This window comes from Rattus norvegicus, chromosome X (assembly GCF_036323735.1).
Source record: "Rattus norvegicus strain BN/NHsdMcwi chromosome X, GRCr8, whole genome shotgun sequence".
NCBI classification, from domain to species: domain Eukaryota; kingdom Metazoa; phylum Chordata; class Mammalia; order Rodentia; family Muridae; genus Rattus; species Rattus norvegicus.
The window spans coordinates 74,985,842-75,011,499 of NC_086039.1; the positions used below are offsets into that span (position 1 = coordinate 74,985,842).

A 25,658-nucleotide genomic window follows, 5' to 3' on the forward strand; every position below is an offset into this window, starting at 1 on the left:
TGCCCTTCCAGAGGTCCTGAGTTCATTTCCCAGCAACCACATGGTGACTAATAACCAGATATAATGAGATCTGGTGCCCTCCTCTGGCCTGCAGGCAAACAAACAGGCAGAACGCTGTAAACAAAATAAATAAATAAATAAAACTTACACACATGCGCGCACGCGCACACACACACACACACACACACACACACACACACACACACACACACACACACACACACACACACAAACCAAAACCCTAAACTATCCCAAAAGCAAAGGAAACCTTACCATAACAGCACATTCACACAAGTATGATAAATAACAACTTAAAAAACAAGCAGTGGGCAGCACATTTCTTTAATCCCAGCACTTAGGTAGCAGAGGCAGGCAGATGGGTATATCTGAGTTCTAGCCTGGGCTATACATAGTGAGACCCTGTCTTAAAAAAGGAACCACGGGGTTGGGGATTTAGCTCAGTGGTAGAGTGCTTGCCTAGCAAGCGCAAGGCCCTGGGTTCGGTCCCCAGCTCCGGAAAAAAAAAAAAAGGAAACACAAACCATTTGGCATTATTATTATTTTATCTTTTAAAAATTATATAAGCTTAACATGAAAAATCTGAGGAAAATCCTCAGTTGCATAAATTTCAAAATATAAAATCACTAACATTTTCTTTAAAAAAGAAAAGCTCAATCAAAAAAAGGACAGCTACCTGTTTCAACAAACTATACTTGGTCACCTAAATAGAAATTTATAAATGGGACCCTTCTAACTCACAATGGAAATATGTTTATTTTTAAATGTTTAATAGGAAGTTATTTATTTACAGTAAAATAGTGAACATGGGGCACTTTTTTTGGTTTTCAATTTCAAGAGAAGATTTTTCTGTGTAGCCTTGTCTGTCCTGGAACTTGATGCGGATACCAGGTTGAAGATAGGACTTTCTTAATGACCTCAAAAAAGCCTTATTCTTTTCTTAATATCACAGCTTTAAAAGAGGACAAGTAAAAAAAAAAAAACCCAATTGTTTGTTAAGCCTTCACAAAAACACAAGCATATGTGTTTTAGACATCCAAAGTACTGACTGCCTTAATTTCGGGAATTAGAAAACTTCTTTGGCTTATAAACTAAGCCATATAACTTTATTCTCACAAAGTTTTATGAGCTTTTATGAAAGATACATCATAATTAAAATTAAATGCTTGAACAAGAAAAAGTTTTACAGAAATTTATTGCATCCAAAGTTAAGCATTTGAAACAATACACTATTTACCTCTTTGTAAATTGGACATGTGTTAACAATACTACCGAAAAAGCAAAGCATATAAAATTTATACACAATTTACATACAATTATACAATTGTGTACAAATTTACATTTACAATATGCTCTTTACCAAGATACAGCTCACTCAAAAAATATGAAATTAAAAAAATGCCAAAATTGAATCATGATCTGCAAACAAATTTTTAGAAGTTGGTTAGTGCATATGTAAATATGCTCACATACTTTTTCTGTACTAAAATAGTGCAACGAGGTATCTGTGTTCCCATCAGTGATATCAATGGTAGATACCATGCATATTAAGATGCTTCCTTGGTATAGTAAATATTAAACAAGTCATAAATTTTAAGTTTTAGAAAAACACATTAAAATGAGTATAAAGACATGCTCAAAATAAAATTCAATTCCTCTCCAAAATAACTACCACGGTTGCATTTTTTTAATCACAAATACAAAATTGAATTAATGAAATTATCCAATATAATAGCTATCAGTTACAGAGAGATAGAATCCAATCATTTTAAAAGTAAAAAAATTAATTTTTGATAAGCTATTACAAAAATTATACCTTAACAACATGTTTGGTTGGTAGTTAGACATAAAAGTTCATCTCTCATAGTTAAAAAAGTAGGTAGGACTAACAACTAGTGACATTGGAAGACTTGTGGTTCATAGAAAACAGCAGCTTTTGTAAGTGAAAAAGCATTCTCAAAGACAAATGTTCTAAATGCTTTTATAATCTAGCACTGATGATATACCAAATCCCTGACTACACACCGTATGCTTTCAACACTCCATTGTGGGGCTCGTTCATATTATCCCATCAAATAACTTGGACAGACATTTGTAAGAAAAAAGGTAAATAGGAAAGCAGAGGCTGAGTCTTTGGGTTTATTAATGAGCTCTAATTAAGTGCAAAATAATATGACCTTTGATCCTAATTATCATACTCAGTCTACTAACAGAATACCAATGGCTGAAACAGAAACCTGTCACTATCAGCAAGACATAAAACAGGTCAGAGAACAGATGTGCTTACAGCACTTGGTTCATCTCTCGCAAATTTATGACAGCAAGCACATAATATTTTCACTTTCGTAAAACTAGAGCTTTCTATTAAGAATAGATGGCCATCTTAGTGTTCTTTAACAAGATCATCTCCAGGTTATCTCATATTTTGATACCAGAATTAAAGAGAAAATACTATCAGTTTCTCAATATTAGAGATTAAAATTATAGCAAAATAAGTTAAAGTCACCAGGCTAAGATCATACAATTATTAAAAGGTTAGAAACTGTCCATTCAATAAAAAAAAGAAGCTGTCCATTCACTATACACATCATGCTATCTTCTCATTGAATATTATGACTATGAAAGGATGGGAAACAGTTAAAATGTGTATAGAACCATGTTGACGAGATGTGACGGGGTGTCTTTTCTTCCCTCAGCCATGCCTTAGATTATAACTATATAGGCTTCACTGTTTATATCGAAACAAGTTGTTTAAGTCTTAGTGAAGTTAATAATGTCATATTTCCTACTTCTATTTTATTTGAGAAATAAAGATTAGAATATGAATATGTCTAGATAACTTATCAATTGATACTTAGTTGGAAAGCAATTTCCTAATCTTAAGTATATCAATAATCTTTATTTACTCTTCACAGGTCTTCATAAATAGGACTACCATGTTGAATGACAAAAGAATAATCCAAGAGAGATGTCTGTTGTCATTTATTATTATTTACTTGCATTAATCTATCAAAATTGAAAGTCTTGAAAATTATCAGTTTACATGGAAACATAAATTGACAGTTCTTGTTTATAACACACCCTATGCTAGGTGTGTTAATACTGATATTTACTTTCCCTTAAGGTTTCTGAGCTTTAGCCCATTTTCTGGCCTTTCTTTCAAACTTGCAAGAAGACTGTGCGCGAGTCTTTCTAAGGCAGGAACTCCTGGTTTTTATAACCTGGTTCTTGTTGCGTTGTTGCTGTTTGCGCCCATGCCTAGGGTGTGTTATAATCTTAAGTTCCTTATGGATGGAATCATACCTATTCTCAGGATCATTGTCGTCGTCATCATCATCCACTGTGGCAGGCACTGATTTAGAGAAGGCTTCATCTCCTTGGGGGAAAAGTGTACTTAAAATTAGCTTTGAATTGTCTATACAAGTAAAACTGCATAAAATAAAACTGAAATCCAACAATGCTAGAGCAAACTACTAGGTTCTATATAAAACTGTTGAAATCTAAAATAAGTACAAGGGAAATTTATGAAGGACCAACAGGAAATAGCAGTTAACTCTTTGATGCCCCCAAGGGTTCTTTCAAAGCACAAGAATTTTAAAGGCAAGCATTTTCAGAGGCGATTGTTGATTCCCATCATTACCAGTGGTTTCTCATTAAAGCACTGTATTGATTTCCTCAAAGTCTGAAGTTAACAAGTGTCTACCTTTTTCTGGTACCAATGAAGAATAATAAAACTGCTTCTACATTTTGGTAGTACCAAGTAATTGAAAAACACACTTGAATCCATATAAAATCTGTGACGTGAAGTACCCAGAAAGACATTCAAGTGCACTAAGACTTATTTCATTTTTAAAGGTTCTATTGTTTTTACTTAGGATCTAAGGAGATGGCTGAGGCTGTAACAGGCTCTAAAACATAGGCATAAGCCTATGATTTACAAGGTCGAAAACTTCTATCCCAACACAGAAAAGAGAGAAGGCGGAAGGACTGAAACTTGTGGATTTCATTGTACAAAAAACTTACCTCAAATGAATAAATTAAATATTAAACTCTAGTTAATATTTTGTATGCCAATATATATGAATACTTATGCTGACGTCTACTATTATTTCTGAAATTACAGAGAAGAGAATGTTCAAAAATACCAATCTCAAACTAACAAATTCTAAAAGCAAATGACTAGCTGTTGTTAATTAGTAATGAAGACAAAGAAAGGACAATACAGCGAGGAGGGAGGGGGCTCATAATAAGGAAATGTTTGGACATATTTATTGGGCTACACACTAGATAAACCCACATTCTCTGTCTCTCCCCCTCCTCCCTCTCTATATATATCATATATATCATATATATAAATCATATATATAACATGTATTATATATATCACCTCTATATATATCATCCATACAGTGTGGTGGGAGACAGAGAATGAATGTACGTACAATACTAAATTCAAGCTAGGTCGGGTGGTTTACACCAGTAATCTCAATACCAGACAAGCATAAACAAAGGATAATTGAGGCCAGCTTAGACTTTTAAAAGGCCGAGCAAATTGGTACATTTCTTTAAGGCTAGCACTCTCGAAGTAAACACAGGAAAATATCTGAGTTCAAGACCAAATTGGTCTACATAGTAAGTTCCAAGCCAGGTAGGGTTACACAATGAGACCTATCTCAAGAAAACAAACAAGCAAATACTAAAGGGGATGAAGAGGTGGTTCAGTGGTTAAGAGCACTTGCTCTCCATCAACGGGATCTGAGTTCAGTTCCCAGCACCCCTGTCAGGCAGTTCACTACTGCCTGTTAACTGCAGCTCCAGGGGAATTCTGAACTCTGTGGGCACTCACACAAGTGCACAGAGACACAAATGTAGACATAAATTAACAATTTTTAAAAACCTACTGAACTCTAAATAAATCTTCAGTCTCCTGGATTCGACACTGTATTAGTTACACAAGTTACAATGAATGGGTGAGTATCTAAGACCCTTACCCCTTTTTACTTGCCATTTTTTCCATGACAAAATGATAGGGGGAAATGAAAGAAAATATCTGTATAAAGATCGCAAACACTGGGCTGAGAAATGTAGTTCAATGGTACAGCACTTGCTTAGTGTATGCAAGGCAAGAGATCTGAAAGCTAGCACTAAGGTGGTAGGAGCAATGAATACCTACCGATTCTGGATAGAAATGTGCTAAATGCCAAAAGTCAACATCCGATTTGAAGAGAACAATACTAAAAGAGCATATTGCAAACTATACTACCCTCCATCTCTCGTTGTCTGAGAAAGGGTCTCACTACTTAGCCCTGCTCAATCAACAATTTCCAATGTAGTCCACAACAACTTCAGATCACTTGCAGTGATCCTACCTCATCCTCAAGAGAGCTGGGATTATAAGCATCACCACCAGGCCAGCCAATATAATATCCTTTAACCGTCCTAAACTTCAAAGTCAAGCTAAATGCTACATGTTCTTCGAAGTTTTACCCCTAAAATATTTAAATGGCTCATTTACAGCCCTGCTGTAGCTTCCTCAATTTTATTTTTGTTTCGTTTGGTTTCTAAAAGCCAAGGTCTCATTCTATCGCTTAGTATGTAGTCAGGCTGGCCTCCGACTCAAAGCATTCCACCTGATTCATCTTCCCAAGAGCTAAAATTACATGAATGAGCCATCATGCCCAGAAAAAGGAAATCTTTAAAGATTATATTATTTTCCTTAGAATTCGAAGTCAAAGATGACTGTGCTGGGTACAAAACTCAGGACCTTTCTAAAAGCAGCAAGGGCTGTTAAATACTGGGCAAATCTGCCATGGATTAGAGCATAGCCTCCCCGAATCATGCCCATCATCTTCTGTGTTCAGGCCATTCTCAAGTCCCAATTTCTAGGGAACTGTTGTGGCTATGAGATACCCAAATACTACTGTATAAAATAGAATCTTCTAAGCTCATTATGGGAGGGACATTTTTACAATGTTCCAAATTTGTCACATAAAATTAAACTGGACATAAAAAATGAATACATTTAACATTATATATTATGTTGATCATACAAGTAAATTCTTAAGCAATGTATTTATCATTGGCTCATACCTAGGTTTATGTTCAAAAACTGTATTCTGTGTATATTATTCACCTCCAAGACCTTTTATATTTTGCTGTATTGGATATTTTTATTAACAAACCCTAGGTTTTGGTAGGGTAAAGTCCCTAGCAAACTTATCTTCCAGTTTTTATCCCAAGTATTTTACTTGGTCCTAAGAAATTCACAAGCAACAAGGTTTGGCTCATAAGAAATGTTGAAAGATAAGCATCTGATTAAGTGACAGATTTCTCAAGCTTTTTCCATATATAACCCTAGAAAAAAAGCCCACATCCTTCATGCCAAAGTTCTCCTGGCCAAAAGGGAATACAGTGAGCAAGGCTAGTACTGAATTATGGGATTACTGAAAAATACATTCATTGGGTATTTGTCATAAGCTGCCATCTTCTAAGGTCTAATGAATAGTATCACTTAGTACACAAAGTATTATAAATTCAAATATAAGAAATACAGAAACTTTCTGATGGACCAGGTGCTACAAACTCATAACCTCAGTACTCAAAAGGTAGATTACTACAAGTCTGAGGTTGTTCTAGTCTACATATTTCAGGCCAGCCAGAGCTATATAGGAAGACCTTGTCTTATATAAATATCAAACAGAAAATAATAAAAAATACATAAAAATGAATGATGGGGATGGAGAGATGGCTCAGCAGTTAAGGGCCTTTGATAATCTCACTATGCTTGCAGAGGACCCGAGACTGATTCACAGTTCCCACATAGTGGCTTTCAAACTTCTGTAACCCCAGGTCCAGGGAATCTGAAGCCTTCTTCAAGCCCCTAAGAACACCAGGCACACGTGTGGTACACAGACATACATGCAGGCAAAACACTCATGAACTATAATGAAGAAGAGAAAAACAGAATGGTTAACATATGTCAAATCAGTAAGAATGTAGCTCAGGGGTGTAAGACTTGCCTATCAGACATGAAGGACTGGACTCTACCATTCCAGACCCAGACCTGCACATGAGCACATACACACGAACATGCAAACACAAACACTCAGAGGGAGTGAGGGAGAGAGAGGGCCCAAGAGAGAAGGCTTTTTCAGGAAATGAAAATCAGTGTAATGTTTTAATTAAATATGCAGAATTCACCAGGGAAGCCATTTAATCATAGAAGATAATCTTAAGAGTGTTTAAGATCAGATCACTTACCTAGGATTTCCTAATAGTAACACTGTATACAATAATAAGTACTAATAACTTTTTATTCTTACATTCTAATCTTTAATAGGGTTTTTCCCAACTAACTTGATAACAAAAACATTTTCTATCAAAGTAACTATGATACCTTGGTGGTTTTTAACTATGTGCATATGCCTGTAGTACAAGAATGTGCACATGTGTGCAAATGTCCGGGAGATGGAGTAACAGATGTTTGGGTGTTTGGGATCCACCCAATTGGATCCCTGGAGTTGGAATCTACTCCATCTTTCCAGTTCTTAGATCTATTTTTAATACAAAGCAACCATTCTTAATCTATAATACTTTGATGTTGAAAAAAAAAAAAAAACAAAAACAAAACCTCTCATTTGATAGGAAAACCTGATCTGAAGTGTTAATTTCTCTAAGTGTGAGCACTCAAATATTTCATAGTGGAAATACTGTTTCATTTTTGTGGTATCACATGAAACCTCTCCAGAGCTTTATTAAATGCCCTCAAGTTAAGGTTTGTTCTTGTATTTTTTTTTTCAAAAAAACAAAAAAAACAAAAAAAAACAAAAAAACAAAAAAACAAAAAACAAGTTAGTTCCATTTTAAAAACTGGGATAGGGCTGGAGAGATGGCTCAGCGGTTAAGAGCACTGATTGCTCTTCCAGAGGTCATGAGTTCAATTCCCAGCAACCACATGGTGGCTCATAGCCACCTGTAATGAGATCTGATGCCCTCTTCTGGTGTGTCTGAAGATAGTGACAGTGCATATACGTTAAATAAATAAATCTTAAAAAAAAACTGGGATTAATGAGAAACTAATTAAGGTATAAAAGAAAGTTTCTTCTACTTTTTGCCTAATCTGGAAACAGTTTTCTATGAAACCTACTTCTATGAAACCTAGTTATATATTTAATAATTCTAAATATTCTTAGTTAATTGACAGTGTTTTAACTAATTAAAAAGTAAATAAGACAAAGAGGGCACATTTACTATTCAAGTGATTTTCTTGAAGCTGTAATAAAAATTAAATACTAAAAAGTATTTTTCTTGGTATTAAGGGCAAGTTGATCCAGTTCTAATTCATCAGGGTGGGACATTTTGGGGCTTTCTTTCTTCCTTTATTTTGGTAGTGTTTTTAAATGAGAAATATCTGTTCATATCATTAGATAAAAGTTGCTGAGGGAAGGATTCTGATAAAGTAAATTGCAGTGTTAAAACATTTGTCTAGTATATAAAAGGCCCTGGGAATTACTACCATCAAATATCAAAACAAATTACTTCAGAGAAGTGACTATGACCAGCCTCAGTTAACTTGGTTGGATAGACTGAGTTTAAGACTGTGTGTGAGAGCTATCTTAAAATCTTTTTTAAAAAGTTTCAGCGAATTTGATGGGACACAAAATTACCTCTTTTCACTTAACAAAAATCTCAGAGCAAATCAGCCAAAACTTTTTTATGCCATGTTATACCAGTATCAAGCACTCACCACCACCGCATGAATAAAATACCTATTAAATCACTGACACTGTAACCAGCCTGGCAAAATGAAAATGGAGACGTTAAGTGTCCCCTTCAAGCAAACCACTGAAAACTACATCCAAGAAATGGCAATTTCACTAAGAACCTCCAATTTCACTAGGAATCTAATGCTAGGACAAGGAAAAAGCTGGGAGCCTGGAGCTTGCCAAAAGGAGCACTTGGCTCTGGGAAAAGAGGTTCCGCAGCTCTAAGAACTTGTCATACCACCACTGCATGATAACACACATACAAACTCATGAAGCATTCCATACTTTAAAAACAAACAAAGAAAATGCTTGTAGGATAAGAATGACTAAAGCCTAATTGATGGGTCATCAGTGAGTGGGAACCACAGCAAGACAGGCAAATACCCTCGGCCCTCTATAAACCTTAATCTCACTTCAGAAGACAAAACAAGGCTGAGTGGATAAGGAGTCACTCGATCTCTGTCCCTCTTCCCAATGTGGCCGCAGTGAATACATTTTGATTTTTTACTATGAATTTGGCTGTTTAAGACGGCCTCTGGGAAGAAATAGATAGCAAAACCTGGCTTCTTGGGATATCCCAGGTTGGGTAATAGCATAAACTTGACTTACCTTCATAAACTACTGCGTATTATTCCAGAGAAACACATTAAACACTGAAAAAGTGTTTCTGTTGCTTAGTCAACAGTTTGGTGTGTCTGCCGATGCTTGAAATGCCCTCCAATGATAGCGTCCAAATAAACATCTACAGTAAATGTCTACATACATTTTAAATGAGCTTTTCTTCAACAGTAACCGCATTTCACTTCAGGGGAAAAGCAACAATATGAAACCCTAAAAGAGGACAGATTATAAATTCTAAAGTTAAAATTTATTCTTGCATACCTGAAGACTGACAAAATCCAGTATGTGAAGGCAGCACTAGATTTTCAGTCACGGGTTTAATTTTCTGTTCATCGCTGCTTTCCTCGCCTGCAGAATTCTGATCATCATCCCCTATATCAGAAGATGAAGAAGTAATGTCTGCTTGCTTCCTTTTGGTAGTAGTTGCTCTTAAGGATTTTCTTTTTCTCTCCTTGGTATTGCCTGTCTTCTTTTTGGCTGACATTCTTTGTTTCTTCTGCTTTTTGGCATCTTCTGAACTTCCCTCAGCATCAGAAGATGATGAACCACTCTTTACTTCCTTGGTACTTCTCTTTGAATTTGAGCTTCTTCTTTCTCTCAAGTCAATTCTTTTCACTCTCTTATCGGTGGAGTCGCAACACTCTCCTTTCACGGATCTCTCAGTATCTGATGATGAACACTCTGGCCTCTTCCCTGAACTCTTTGCAGGCAAGCTGAATTGTTTCTTCTCTCTCAGAGACACTCTATTCCTGGTCTTCTTATCTTCAGAAGAGTCACAACTCTCTCCTTTTACTGGCAATCGATCAACACTATCAGATAGTTCTTCCTTCTTTTCACATGATTTGTCTTTCCACTTTTTGCCTTTCTTTGCTCCATCAGTTGTGTCATTTTTATTCTGCTTTACGCCTTTAGAGAACAGACCAATTTCTTCTCCCTCAGGCAATTTCTCGGTCCCGTCAGAGGAAGACTCATACTCCCGCTCTCTCTTCACCTTTTCTTCCTTTAAGTCTGTACTTTTCTTTCCCCTTGTCCCAGTTCTCTGTCTGCCCTGCTTCTTTTCACCCTCTGAAGACTCAGAGCTCTGCTCCTTCTTCCGGAACCTATCAGTGACATCACTCTTGACTTTTCTACCAGTTCTGGTTCTCAGATGTTTACTCTTTTCTTTACTTTTAGTAACTCTTTTGTCTTCAGGAGAGTGGACATTCTCCTCTTTCCCTGAAGGCTTTTCAGAACCGGCAGAGGAAACAGCAGACTGCTGCCTCTTACAAACCATGTCTCCGAATTCCACTACACTCCTGCCTTTCTCAACTGAACCTTGTCGTGGGGAGCTGCTCCCTCCCGGCCCACCTTCAGCATCACCAGTGTCATCACCAGACGAGCCCTCTTGTGCGGACCTCCTCCTCTCATGCCCTCTGCTATCTACTACTTTTTTGCTTTGTTTTTCATCTTCAGAGAAGTCATGTTCTTCTTTATCAGAAACACTTTTTCTGGCAGCCCCAATTCTGCTCATAGTTTTTATCTCTCTTTCTAACTCTGAGTCATAGTTAGAGGACTCTGAGTAGTTTTGGCGTTTCTTTTTAGAAATGACAGAGCTTTCAGCCGATTTTCCTTTTTTAGTGTCAAAATCTGACCCAGAAGTAGAATTTTTCCGTTTCCTTTTTCCGTTGTCATCTTTCCCCCTTTGACTTTTATGATTTATCGGTAGTTCATTAATGTCAGTGTCCGAGGAAGAACTGTGACACATCTGGCTTGCCTCTTTGAGGATTGCTAGCATTTCATCAGAATCTGAATTCTGATCCCCAATCCCTGGTTGCTTAGCTTTGGGTACCTTATGAGGTTTAGGGTTATCAATAGCACAGTCAGATGAGTTTCGCTTATCCTTTTTCCTTACTGGAACTGACAGCTTTTGTTTCTCCTTTATGGTTTCGTTACCTTCTTCATCCGAATTGGACACAGCAGGGTTGCTTTCTGTCTGTCGCCTCAATGGTGTAGTTTTTACACGTGGGGATCTTCGAAGATCTGAGTCTTCTAAAAGTATTGTGACATCGTGTTCAACTGAATGCTCATTATCACTACTCTCCTCTCTGGGTCTACATTTCTCTGAGCTGCGGGCCACCCCAGAGCTTTTACGAGCATTCTTCTCTTGTGGAGCTTCCTGACAGTCAACACCTTTAAGTGGAGAATTAGACAGGGAAACTGGGGTGAGTTTAACATATAATTCTTTTCTTACTTTTGCTGTGACTTTTGATTTAACATTCCCTTTGCTGCCTTTTGAAGTGTTTAACTTTAGAGATGAGCTCTCCAGTTCTGCCTCATTCGCACTGTTGCCATCCCCTTGATAATCAGCTGAACTCTGAACTTCCATGGCATTCTCAAGGCTCTCAAAGATGTCTTCTGGAACCGAGGAAGGAACAGACACAATATCCATATCTAAGTCCTCAGCACTGTTACTGGGTTCGTACTGAGGGCCATCTTTCCTACCCTTATGTTCACCACTAGTACTTTTATGTGCTTCGTGTTCTTCTCCTGGGATGCGCTCACTATCTACAGCCTTTACTGACGACCTAGCATCTAACTTAAAAAAATCTTTCTTTTCTGTATTATAGGATTTTTCCCCCTTTTGCATTTTTGTCTCAGACTTAGCATCTGTGATTTTAAGCTCTTTGGTATTTTTTTCCTTGTGTACAGCATCCAAAGCTCGGATCTCTGAATTCAAATCTTCCTCTAATGCAAGATGAGCCTTCTTGATATCAGCCAACACAGATTTAAAAGCCTTCAGTTGACGTAACTTCATAGCAGGACTCATTTCTGAATTATCGGCTGCCTGCTTTAGAAACTTAATGTAACTGGAGTTCATGTTGGATGTAGTCTCAATCAGTTTCTTTGTCTTCTTAATCAGCTCTTTGGGCACAATAAGTGCTGAGGAAGTGGAGGTTACAGAACTGGAACCTGACTCCTCTAATTTCTTTTCTTCTCCATTACAACTGGAACTATTCTTCTTTGGAGAAAACTTGGATGTTTGGTCACATACTTTACTAGTCTTTTCACTGTCGACTTTTATCTTCTTCTTGTTTTGCTGCAACAACTGTTCCAAATTCTCAAATACACTGTTACATGCGGTAACCAAGTCCAATAGAGGCTCTGGCTGACAAATATAGCAATACCACTGATTGTTTTCATCCATTATTGTAGATAACTCCTTTCGACCGAGGTTGCGCAGTATGCATTTCTTACAGAAGGCATTATGGCAAAAGTCGCAACAAATCAAGTTCCCACCTTCTGCACACCATCTGAAATGACGTAAGGATTAAAATGTTATTTCTAGTGAAAGTAATTTCAACATCTTTGTTGATAAAAAAATTTAAATTTCCTACCAGCATTTTTAAAATAGTAATTTAGATGATCTGCTTACTTTTATCTGAAATTTAAAACTAAACAAGGTTGGGGGGGGATTCAACCAACAACTAAACATAGCCAAGAAAACTTTACAGAACATGGATCTACTAGGGTTGGCTAGATGGCTCAGGAGTTAAGAGAACATGGTGCTCTTGCAGCAAAAGGACATTCGGTTCCCAGCACCCATATCAGACAGCTCACTATTACCTGGAACTCAGCCTCTGATTTCCAAGGGGAACTACACACAATTGCACACAATCATGCACAGACAAATAAAGACAAATGATTTAAAAATATTATTTTTAAAAAAATCTAAAAGGTTAATCTAATAAAAGTGATGGTGCAGGCTGGAGGGATGGCTCAGTGGTTAAGAGCACTGACTGCTCTTCCAGAGGTCCTGAGTTCAATTCCCAGCAACCACATGGTGGCTCACAACCATCTGTAATGGGATCTGATGTCCTCTTCTGGTGTCTGAAGACAGCTACAGTGTACTCATATATATAAAATAAATAAATCTTAAAAAATAAAAAAAGAGTGATGGTGCGCATCTTTAGTGAAAAAATTCGGGAAGTGGAGGCAGGTTATCATTTTAAGTTCAAAGCCAGCCTACTCTACAAAGCAAGTTCCAGGACTGCCAAGACTATTACACACACATACACACACACACACACACACATACACACACACACGTGTCTTAGGGGAGAAAAACATACATCTAATGAAGTTGATAATTACTCCCCAAAGTAGACAACGATTAATATTAAATGAAAATTTATTACCTACCTACATTGTTCATCCATTCCATCTGAGTCACGGCTAATGTCGTCACTCATGTAATACTTAAAGCAGTTCTATTCAAAGAAAAGAGAAGGGGAAATTATAGAAGTCTCAAATCTTTGAAGCCATTAAAATATGAAAGAGTTGTGCATGTTTTAAATGATAAAAGCAAGAAAACTGTGCTACCCAGTACTAATTATTTTCTAAGCAAAGGACTATTTCAAGAAATTGGCTACGTGACACCTTGAAATGGAATTCTCATCAAGAATCATTACTTCTTATATAAAAGTATACAAAAGACAATCTATTAGTAACACATTTCTAATCTCATACAACTAGCTACCAAAGCTCTAAATACAAATGTATGTTTCTGCTATTTAAAATGTTTAACAGTATATATAAACATATGTGTACAGCTAAACAATTAACAACATACAGTATTTTAAAATCTCTGAGGTTCATTAACAGGTAAGTAATGTCCAATATCTAATGTAACTGGGTAAGAGTAGAAGAAAGTATTCAAATCCAAGTCTCATTAACTCAATTCCTTTCCAGTGAGGCCAGGAAAGACAAATGACATGTTATTAGTAACATGTCAGTATTCTATACATGGGGTCCCTAGGAAAAAACACTCAAGCATATAGACAAAGAGAGCAAGTAGCAAACCCAATGATAAAAGATTTGACTGTCAGAACTTGAAACTGAACACTACACAAAGGGTACTTTGGATAGGACTCTAGATCAAATGAATTCAAGGCAGGAGGAAAAGAAGAAAGGGTGTAAGGAACCAAATTAAGCTTGGTAGAGCTGAGGAGGTCAGAAGTCAGAATCTATCAAATATTCATAACAGAAAACATCTGGCATGTTTTCTTATAGCCTTCTTCATTTCAAAGGTGGCTTTTTTTTAAACAGGGTCTAACTGAGGACCTCTGGCTGACCAGGAACTCACTATGTAATGCAGTCTGGGATGGAATCCACAGAGATCCACCTGCCTCTGCCTCCTAAGCGTTAGGATTAAGGTGTGTATCACCAGTCCTGGCTGAATTGTGCATTTTTATTGAGAACGAAGCTAACATACAACTGCTTTTAATACACATGGGAAGCCAATAACATGAGAAGAGATCTTGTAACCTTGGTATCATAGATTCCTGAAACTAAATCCAGATAAAAAAGTACACAAATACTATTAAAGCTATAATTAACATATATGAAACACGTTAAAATCTTTTATTTCCTAATCATAAGGCATGTCTGACATGGACATTTAGAGAAGTACGATATGCAAGACACATATGCACACACAAGGAACTGCAGGTTTTAAATACAGTAAATCTCCCCTTCAGCTCCCAACCTCTGAATACCATGCTAACCATCTAGAAGAAACTAAAATAATCCCACTTAACCAAACTAATTCTTATTCAGATCTTAGGTATCATTATCTCCAAAATTTTAATGATGCAAACTTCCTGTAAGCCCATGAGTACAATTTCTTTTATATAATAGCCATTTTCAGGAAGTGTACACATCTGCATTCCCCATATACTGTGAGCCCTGCAAAGGACAAAACCCCTTATGAACAAATCTATACATACCTTACAAATAAGTACTTTCAGTGAAGGGTGTCTATAAATGGAATCTTTTTGAAAATGATTGACCTGTTGTCCACAAGCTGTGCAACTCACGATCCCATGAAGTCCATCTTCTAGGAGCAAAGAGTGATCATGACTCACATATTTACACTCATATAGTATTAGAAGTAATAGAGTTCATAATCCTTGGGAAAATGTTTTAGACATGGGTTAAAAGAGTAATTTTACTGACCTTTGAAAAGACCATAACAAACTTGACTGATTCTCAGATATAAATGCATCATTCAGATGCAAAACTTAATTATTACAAGTTGATATAATCTAAAGAGATATCATAAGAAATTCCTTAAAAGGAAAATCAAAACCTCTTTGTTTTTATAGACAGGTTCTTGCTAAGTAGCCCTGGATGGTCTGACACTTGAAATGTAGCCCATGCTGGCCTCACTCACAGCAGCCCTCCTGCCTCAATCTCCCCAATATTGGGGTTATAGGCATACGCCACCACACCCAGATTCAAGAGCTCTGTCATTTGTTATTGCCTTGCAAACAAATTCAGTATCACTTCTTAGGGAATGGCAAAGGGGAAACCAATTCTTTTTCAATTTTACAGTTCCGTTAGACATACCAGGAAGGTTTGGCTTCTTAAATACAATTGTTTGCATAGATCCTATCAATATGGTATACAAAAACTGGGTAATTTACGGTGTTACCAATTCCCAAAATTTACTTCAACATTATTAAGCACCAATTACCTTCCGTCTACGTTTACTTTTACCTTATCAATAATGTCTACTATTTACAAACATGACATTGTGACAAATGCAAACACGACATCTTCTTAGCAGCAAGCAGAATGTCTGAGAGGGTGGGAGAGGTCATCTCTATTTTATTTTTACTGCAAGAAAGCGAGTTGAAGACAACTTATTCAAGAAAATAAACAAAAAACCTCACCTGCCTCATATTTAACCATAGACTTTCTAGTATAATTTTTGTGTATAGACATATTGCCTGTACTACTTCTGGTAGTCTCAGAGGTCAAAAGAGTTATCAAATCAAGGCCTTGTGAATCACATGGATACTCTCGACGAGCTCTTAACCACTGAACTATTATTGCTCTGGCCCCTCCTGTTTTACTCTCAATCCTTAGTTATACCAAGGCAGTCCTTCTCATTCTGAGAATACCACATCATTGCAAGACTCTTCAAAAATAAAACAAAACAAAAACAGGCACAGACCTGGAATCTCAGCAATTTGGGCAGCTGAGACAGGAGGATCACTTGAGCCCAGGAATTTGAGTCTAACATGAGCTACATAGTGATGCCCTGTCACAAAAGAGAGACAGAGACAGAGAGAGACAGAAAGAGACAGAGACAGAAAGTCAAGAAACAGAGTCAGACAACAGACAATTCCCACATCTAAACACATTTAAATCTCTTTAGACAATTTTTTACAGATGATCTTGATAAGCAATCAAAACCTTGATCCAAATCACACAGTGTGACTACCCTTCAAAGTGAATCAGTGCAAATGTATACATTCAAAAATGAAAAGGGGGCAAATAGTCATGAGTGACTGTCGCCATCCCTAAATAATAGACAAAACATCAGGTATATTTCTCATTTAATTCTGTTATGTAATTTTGTTACTTTAAGGTTCAAAGCACCATGAACACAAATATTAAAGTATAAGGACACAACACTTTTTCAGAAAGATTTTACTATATATGTTGCTAATATTTTATGTGACATCAGTTTTATTTTCAGCTTAGATATTTGTAATCTCTTATATTAAAAAACAAACATTTTAAATACTGGCTTAAGATTAAGAAGATAAATAAAAAGCTCAAGTATGAAAATGCACCTAATGTTAAATTCTATTCATTAAACATCCAGGTACTCTTGTGTATATATATTACATGTGAATTTATTTTTTTGGAAACTTGGTAGTCTTTTGGAGATGTGTTTCTATCATGTGCAAAAGCACTCAAGAGTTGAGGATAAGCACTGTTTCCTACTTGAGAACTATACTCGTACAGTACTGTATGGACGCTGAAACTAAACCCATGCAGATATTGGCATGGATAAATTCCAAAAGCAACGCTCCCAAAGCATATAACAGCATAGTACTTTTTATCCTTTTTTTGAGTAAAAATTGTTTTGGACTCACAACGAGATATAAAAAGCCATGCGTATACATGCACATGCATAAAATGTTAAGATAATCATTACCTGAGGGATAGGAAGAGGGGAAAATGGATGCGAGTAGGACTGAGTCAGTATTTTATTTAAGGGAGATCTGAAGCAAATATGGTAAAATGTTGAAATGTTATTTTATGTACTTTTTCTTACATGTAGTTTGAAGGTTTGTTTTTAATTATAATCTATCTTAAAAAGTGTAACTGTAAATGTAAAAGGCGCTTGCATTTATATTAGCTCTACATATTTTAAAGATTTAAAAAAAAATAAAATATTTTTGCAATGTAAAAAATGTATAATAAATACTTTAAACAATTTAAGTGGGCAAAGCTATGATTAAGTTCCTTAAATGTACTTTTGCTTTGCTATTGTGTCACGATTTTGTTCCAAATTAATTTAAGATAATTTGGTATACTTTACCTTCCTCACAGTTTCCCAAATTACTGTTCCATTTGGGTACTGATCTGCCAGAATGTCTGAATGCTAACTCTAGCCATCCTTTACCTCAAGTCACCAGGTTATTCACACATAAACATATTGAAAATCCTAAGATTTTATCTCCTGAGATTTCTGACAGCTCAGACATGTAAATCACTGAGATGAAAGTAAACATAAAAATATTTAGGTATAACCATTATCACTACAAAATAAATAGACCCTTAAGCATGATGTACATATTCTTATGGTGAGTATCCAATAAAATTCCAGGAACATGTCTGCCAAACCCAAGTACCACAGCATACCAAAATGGCACTAGGAACTCACTCTCCGGCAACAGTGGCTCCTTCTTTCATTCTGCCTTTCACATTTCAGACACTGATCTAACGTGTCTTCCCTGAAGACACCAAAAAACATTAGTCTTAATACAATGCTGTCCAGTCACCTGATTGTACTACAGGATGCACGAACAAAAGAAAGTGCTACGGATCCTTACCCATTACGACTAATGGGGTGATTAAGGTTGAAAAACTGTACCTTAGCTTTGGTGTTGAAAAGGTAGCTTCCCTCCTACAAATTTGAGGAATCTGATTGTAATCTTTCCGTTCAAAAGGGGTGGAACACCCTCTTGTGGACAAAAGACTAAATAACAATCCCTTGATTTTACCTGCAGCCTAACAAATTATTTAATAAACTGATATTACCTTAAGTACAGAAAATATTTTACTAGTTCTAGTGACATAATCGCACATAAAATAAAAATCTAAAATTTTCTTTAAAAATTTCAATAATTTTATAATTATGTACTATAAACAATATTAAAGGGACACTTCCATTATACTTTTACTTGGCGATTTATGTCATGTTCTACTTTTAAGAGATTCATTCCTCTTATAGTTACAGATCCTGACCATTATTCTGCCCAAAAAGTATATATAGGCACTATTTAAAAATCACCCACAAAAAAGTAGGGCACAAACTCAACTGTAATAGATTTCTAAGTAAACTCTCTCCATGCTTTTTCTATGGATGGCTAGATACTCTGGCTGAATACGAGGGAAAACCAAGTTTGAAAGGACTGAAAGCTGGCAGGAGGTCATTAGCCCAGCTCCTACTTCTTGTGGCAATGAGTTCTATGGTGTCCATGAAGAACAAACTGGGGCATGTTCTTGATGTCATGCAGAAATTCAAACTTGTCAGGAATGAAGGGGTTGGTATTTTAAGTAAGTACTCCAAGTAGTCCCTAATATACTGCTCAGTGTGTATGAAGTTACCTGGAGGCCACAGGCAAACACTTGCATGATTTGAAATTGCTTCCACTGGAGAGCATGCTCATGCTCTTCTGGCATATATGTACTCTAGAACCAGTATGTGGAGAAGAAGTGCTAAGTTTCTTGCAACAATTAGTAGCCACTGAAGGCAAAGGCATTTTTGAGATATGAACTTTAACCTTTTCTGCTTCAGAGCGCAAAGAGAAACAGAAATTATTTTTAAGTAGTGCTTTTAATAAACAATGGGCAGAAAAGTGGAGGTATTTTTAGTAAGCATATCAGATTTTCGAATATGGTCATAGACAGCAATTTAAACTCATGTTTCATTTTCACTTGTATTTACCTCCGCGTTTTTTGAGATTTTCAGTTTTCATTTTACTTCTGCTTCTAAATTCAGGCCCTTTAAAATCATCTTTGTCTTCATTCAGCACTGGCTCTGGTTGTACAATCACTGTACCTAGAATGATTTCATTTAAAAAACCAATTACACATATTAAATGTGCAAGTGAAGTGCAAGACTTCAGTTCAGATAAAGCCAACATTGCTGGTACATAGTTTGTTTCTGTCAAGCTTTTAGTACTCGTATAAGGACCACAGGGTAGTAGTAAGAGGGCCAAGTATCAGCAATCAAATTACTTGGTGAAGTTTAGTTCATAAAAACAGGAGGAAGGTATTATGAACTAAAAGAAATGTGTCAGTCAAGTAGAAAGCTTCAGCCCAGCTCACAATGTTGATAGTGCCTATGACAAAAGCTGTTATGAAAGGAACATTCAGGCTAACTTCCCTCAACAGCTTAAAGTAATTGGCAGACGGGGAAAGACATCCTATTTTTCTCACAGTCCAAATTAGAAAAAGAATCTTAAAGATTTTAAGAGTTCTTCCACATTGCTTTGGGGGAGGGTCTTATGGAGTGTAGGAAAGAGTGAAGCTCATTGTATTGCTGCTGTACCTAGCCTACACAATTTCCCCCACAGTACATCAAAGCTTCACTAGCATTCAAAGTCCTTGAAGAGTTTTAAACTGAAGGTCACTTTAAGACACTTAAACTGAAGTAGTCAACCAATTAACTGTGGAATGAGATCATTTGTTGATGTGTATTAAAATGTTTTAGCAAGACTTCTGTAAGTCTAAAACCTCCAGGCTGAAGAGAAAAGAAATAAAAGAAGCTTCATAAAAATCATCCAAGCCTCAACATTTATGTACATTACTGGGCTTAGAACTAAAGTGGCCATTAATAAGAACAATGAAAATCAGCACAAGGAGTGGTCAGAGCTCCACATGAAACACAAGGATATGTAAAAGCACCAAGCAGGTTTTGGCAAATTATTGCCTCTTAGTTGGTAAATACTATTTAACCAGGGGGAGCGTCAAAAAGGCTGGAAGAGCACAGAGGACGGACTCCAGCAGACTGCAGTAACCTTAAAGACTCACATGGCCAAAGATGGGAAACAACAGCCCCTTCATGTCTACTCTCAGAGAAGCCCCAGCATTTGAAAAGAGCTCTCAAGATTTCAAAATAATTAGTGTGCCTTCCTGAAGACTGTTGCAAATGAAAGCAAAACTGTGGTATAAAGAGGACCCACCAGCACTGGATTAAGACAGGCCTGAGCTAAAATCTGTGCTTCAAAAACAAAAAAAAAAAACACACAAAAACCCTTGAGCTCTCTCTGAACTGGATCCTAAACTAACACTTAGAAGCAATAACTACTATATTATATTGTTTAGAACAATGGTTCTCAACTTTGTGATTCACCACCCCTCTGGGGGTCAAATGACACTTTCACAGGGGTTGCCTAAGACCACTGGAAAATACAGATATTTGCATTATGACTCATAACTAGCAAAATTACAGCTATGAAATAGCAACGAAAATAAATTTATGGTTGGGGTGACTACAATATGAAGAACTATATTAATGGGTGAAAACATTAGGAAGGTTGAGAACCACTGATTTAGAGGATTAAATGAGGTAATTCATTGACAGTCAGCTACACATGCATATTCAATACAGAACAATGAAGATAATCACCCACATGTAAACTTATGAAACAGTTCCTGGTATTTGAATATGGGAATATGTTTAGCTCAGGTTGGTTAACATAATATACCAACTTCTGGCTACAGTCCCACTGAAAGAGATGTTAGGATTCCTAGTTCTTCCATATACCCAAAGCACTCCCAGTGACAACAGGAATCATAAGTGAGTAACCGCCATTAGGACTCAAACTCCCATTAGTGCTTTCTGCTGTCAGCCACCAAAACAAATACATTAAATTGCTAAAGAGAACTTGTAAAAACCGGATAAATTACAGTTATCATCAATTTCTTCTACCTTTTCTTCTTACCACCATTCTCATTTCATTTTACTTATTTTTCTTCATCTTATAATTCCTAATTTCCGTAGAATATACTAGTTAAGTGAAGCCCAATCTCTCATACTCACATTTAACAAACTTCCATAATTGAGAAGTCAAAAAACATAAATATAAACAGAGGTTTAGTTAATACTGCTATAAAAGATCTGCTAAGAGACTAGAACATATTATTTAACAAAAGAAAACCAAACTCTAAAAAGTTCCCATTTAAAACACCATAAAATCAGAAGAGCTTTATCATTCTCTTCTCTAATCACATTGCTCTCACTCTTAAATAGTCCAAGGTTTCCATTTGGCATTTTTTCCTCTCCAATCTAATCAATGACACTTCACAGGTAGCACTGCCACAAAAGGTCTATAACAAGGCTTGTTTAAAGAGTAACTTCAAGAGATCTCCCTACATGTAATGGCCAGCTAACACTGTTGGAAATATCGGAATGCACTAAGTAAGACAACAGGCAGTAGTACTTGCCTAGCATGCAAAAGGTGCTGGGCACAATGCTCTGCACTACATAAAAACAAATTCAGTCACATTAAAGACTACAAAATGCTTGATGTTTTTAGGGACAACCATCACATTTTTAAATAAGCCAAGATCACTGACATTAAAGTTAACACTTGGTATCTTAAACCCTTAAAGATACATGCATACACAAATGTAATTTGGAAAGTTTGTCATCCCCTTACTTTAAAAAAAAATCAATAAAAAGATGTTTGATTTTGTTCTTTTCTAAACTGAATTATTCCACCTAACTGAATAACATATGCTTTCATTCTCAAGCTACACATTATTTCCCAACCACTAGCAATGTATAACAATGATCATAATAAAGTACATTTCCATTTAACTTCATGTGAAAAATTAATACAGATTACCTTTTGGCAAGCTTTGCATAGTAATGTCATTTTCTGAATTCTCAGTAGCAGCTTTTTCATTTACATTCTCATCCGTGGGTTTTTCATCATCGGATTCTACATATTTTGTCACAATTGAAGGTTTCCTATAAAAGAGTTAAGGTTAGAGAATTATGTTGGAGCAATATACGAAGACCATAAGTATCATGTTTAGATATAGCAGGTGGCTCAAAAGCAAGGATACCATCAGAGTCACTAGTGGAAGCGAACATCTCTTTATCATATCACTAAAGATTCTAACAACACGCATTTTATTGTGGTAGCAAGTGCATTTTAGGGAAATTAGAGAATAAATAAATAATAAGTAAATTGTTTTTTAATAAGAGATAGTAGTTCTATTATATAAGGATGGCAAAATCAAGTAGTACTACAGAGAAATTTTCTAGAAAGGACTGCCAACCCACGGCATATTGAGTCTTAGGTATACCTAGAAATGATTCCTGTCCTTATGAATTGTTTGAATTTCCTATACTGTATGATTGTAAAAACTTCTTCCCTCCCAGACTCCAGGAAACCCTTAAAACTTTTAAAAACCCACATTACTAAAAGAGAGATTCGATATTTCTCCATTTTCTTGTTTGTAAAGCACTATATAGTGCAAGCATCACTAACTATATAAATCCTTCTGGAAAATTTCAACTGAAAGCACAATACAAGTCTAATGGAATTTATTTCATTATAGTAGTCATCTCCAAGCATGTCAATTTGTTTAATGGTTTATTTAAAAAGAGATTGTGTTTTTAGGAACAACCAAATAACCAAAAAAAAAAAAAGAGAAAGCATTATATTCCTTTCAACATTAGCCTACCTCTTTGATCTCGATGATCCTGAAGACTTAGATTTTTCTGAGGTGCTAGTTCCCTAAACATGAGAAGAGAAAACAAGCACAAAGGTGAGTAAAATTGTCCCAATACCTCTATAGAAAGATCTTTTGTCCTATAATATAACAAAATATTACTTTTAAGCCTGAAGTCTTTTTCTTTCAAAAACCTTCAAAATAAAACTCTGAATCTGAGAATGTGCCTCAGTGGTAAAGCTGCAAAGTCCATAAAAATTCTCATCGCAATTGAGTTTCCTTGACTGAAGATTAAATTGGTCTCTTTTTTAGGGGTGAAGGGGTGAGAGATTTCAACCGAGACACCTAGCATGTGTTCTTCTGTTTATTAAGATTTGTTTTATTCTTTGAAAGTTTCAAACATTTAATAATTTCATATATTTACTAATAACAGTAGCTGTGATCATCAGCCCAATATCAAGCCAGCAAATCAAACTTCCAGTGCTAACAGGGGAGTGGCCAAAGGCCCCACCTTCTAACACTGAACTACTTCTGTTTTCTTTTTACTGCTGTTGAGTTTTGCTTTCTTTTGAGACAGGATCTCAGTATGTAGCTCCAGCTGGCCTGAAACTTGCTATGAAGACAAGGCTGGCCTTGAACTCAGAGACCCACCTGCCTCTAGCTCCTAAGTACTAGGTCTGCTACCATGCCTGATCTTTCTGGATTTTTTGTTTGTGGTGTTGGAGTGTGTGTGGCTATGAAAGCACTCCATCACTGAGCTGATTCTCTATCACTGAGCTAATTCTCTTGAAATGATTACAATTACCATCTAAGAATGTGAGAAAGAATACAATGTTTACCACCATCAGTTTAACATCCAACAAACCCAAAAGAAAAAAGCAGGACTAATGCGGTTTATGAGACAGGAGTTTAAGGATTTTAAAAGGTACTATTCTTCTCCAACAAATTGCACAAAATAATTTCTTTTGAAATGTAGGCTTGCATGAAAGATGAAGGACCTCAGTGTATGATATCAGGATAATGCTTAGAAACTCTGGATATCATGCTTTGGAAAATCTTAAAACCAACAGTGCATCATGGCAATACCCTTAGTCCCAGCATTCAGGAGGCAGAGGCAGGTAGACCTCTGAGAGTTCCAGGACAGCCAGAAATACAGGAAAGCCTGCCTAAGCAAAAGGAAAATAAAATCTCAAAATTCTAGAGCCATTTCCACAATGGGTACCTCAAAATGATAAAATATAATGATGGTTAAATATCTTATTAATTGGCAAGCCTTTTCTGACCTCAAATAAACTGCTAAAGGGAACTGCATGAGAAAAATGAAAACCTCCACAAATTAAACAACAAACTCAAGCTTCATAACAATGAGTGCATAACAACAGTAGCCTTAAATGCTAGGACACTAGAAGCACTAAAGACTGTTAATAATTATCATCTATAAATGCTTCAAATTCTACTTACCTCTTCCTTGCTATTTTCCATCATATCAGAATTAAGTCCAGAAGCACTGATTTTATCTAAAAAAAGGAAGGAATAGAGAATATTTATCATTTCTTCAATATATTAAACTCCAAAAGTGGCAATGCGGCACATGCCTGTAATTCAAGTACTCATGAGGCAGGGGCAGGCAGATTAACACTTATGTGAGGACAACCTGGCCTACATAGCAGGACCAAGGTCAGCAAAGATTCCAGAGGAAGGTTTACTGTCATGAATGAATGAATGAATGAATGAATGAATGAATGAATGTAAAATATGAATGCCCATAGTCTCCCAAGCCTATTTTGAAGCCATGAAACAAAGCAATATTGGTAATACTAAAAGTCTTTTACTTTTGGTGGTTTTCAAGACAGGGTTTCTCTGTGTAGCTCTTAGCTGTCATGAAACTCACTCTGAAGACCAGGCTGGTCTTGAACTCACAGACATCTGCCTGCCTCTTACTCTGCATATAAGATGGTTATTAACAAGCTACATTTCATCTCATAAGATGTTGGCGACAAAAGAAACTGACAGCAAAAGGCAGCTAAGGACATGTAAGAATAGGGTTCAACCTCTTGGAAGTCCTGGGTGACTCCAAAGAAATAACACAAATATCAGATCACTCTGAGAAACTAAAACATGACACTAATATTCTTTTTTTTTTTTTTTTTGGTTCTTTTGTTAGGAGCTGGGGACTGAACCCAGGGCCTTGCGCTTCCTAGGCAAGCGCTCTACCACTGAGCTAAATCCCCAACCCGACACTAATATTCTTAAGAGCACTCTACAGCAAAAGCCAGACTCAATGAAACCTCTGAGAACATGGAGAAGAGTGCTGAGGACCTCTAAAGAGGACCCCAAAGAAGTGTTGATGGATACCAGTGACCTTGCAGCATTACAAAGCAAAAGCAACCTTTACCTGTCCCCCCACAGGAAGTCTGCAAAAGATGGAAGGATTTTGAGAACCAGGGCTTTATGCTCTGTAACCCCAAAGCAGGAAGCAACAGATGAGAAACCTGTACATAA

General features: G+C 36.4%; 1 protein-coding gene across 24 annotated transcripts in view; it reads right to left on the reverse strand.

The window, feature by feature from the left end:
- Atrx (ATRX, chromatin remodeler) overlaps positions 1-25,658 on the reverse strand; it is a 146,333-nt gene that overhangs the window by 69,294 nt on the left and 51,381 nt on the right. For 15 of the 24 annotated variants that reach the window (NM_001105757.2, XM_039099473.2, XM_039099469.2 and 12 more), the window contains 8 exons: positions 24,618-24,673; positions 23,169-23,221; positions 22,322-22,446; positions 19,414-19,527; positions 15,170-15,279; positions 13,584-13,651; positions 9,666-12,694; positions 3,322-3,394 (listed from right to left, as the gene is read on the reverse strand). In NM_001105757.2, the coding sequence (NP_001099227.2) occupies positions 3,322-3,394; positions 9,666-12,694; positions 13,584-13,651; positions 15,170-15,279; positions 19,414-19,527; positions 22,322-22,446; positions 23,169-23,221; positions 24,618-24,673 (3,628 nt within the window). The remainder of the gene's footprint in view (positions 1-3,321; positions 3,395-9,665; positions 12,695-13,583; positions 13,652-15,169; positions 15,280-19,413; positions 19,528-22,321; positions 22,447-23,168; positions 23,222-24,617; positions 24,674-25,658) is intronic. The other 9 variants (XM_063279780.1, XM_063279783.1, XM_039099459.2 and 6 more) reach the window with 3 other exon arrangements.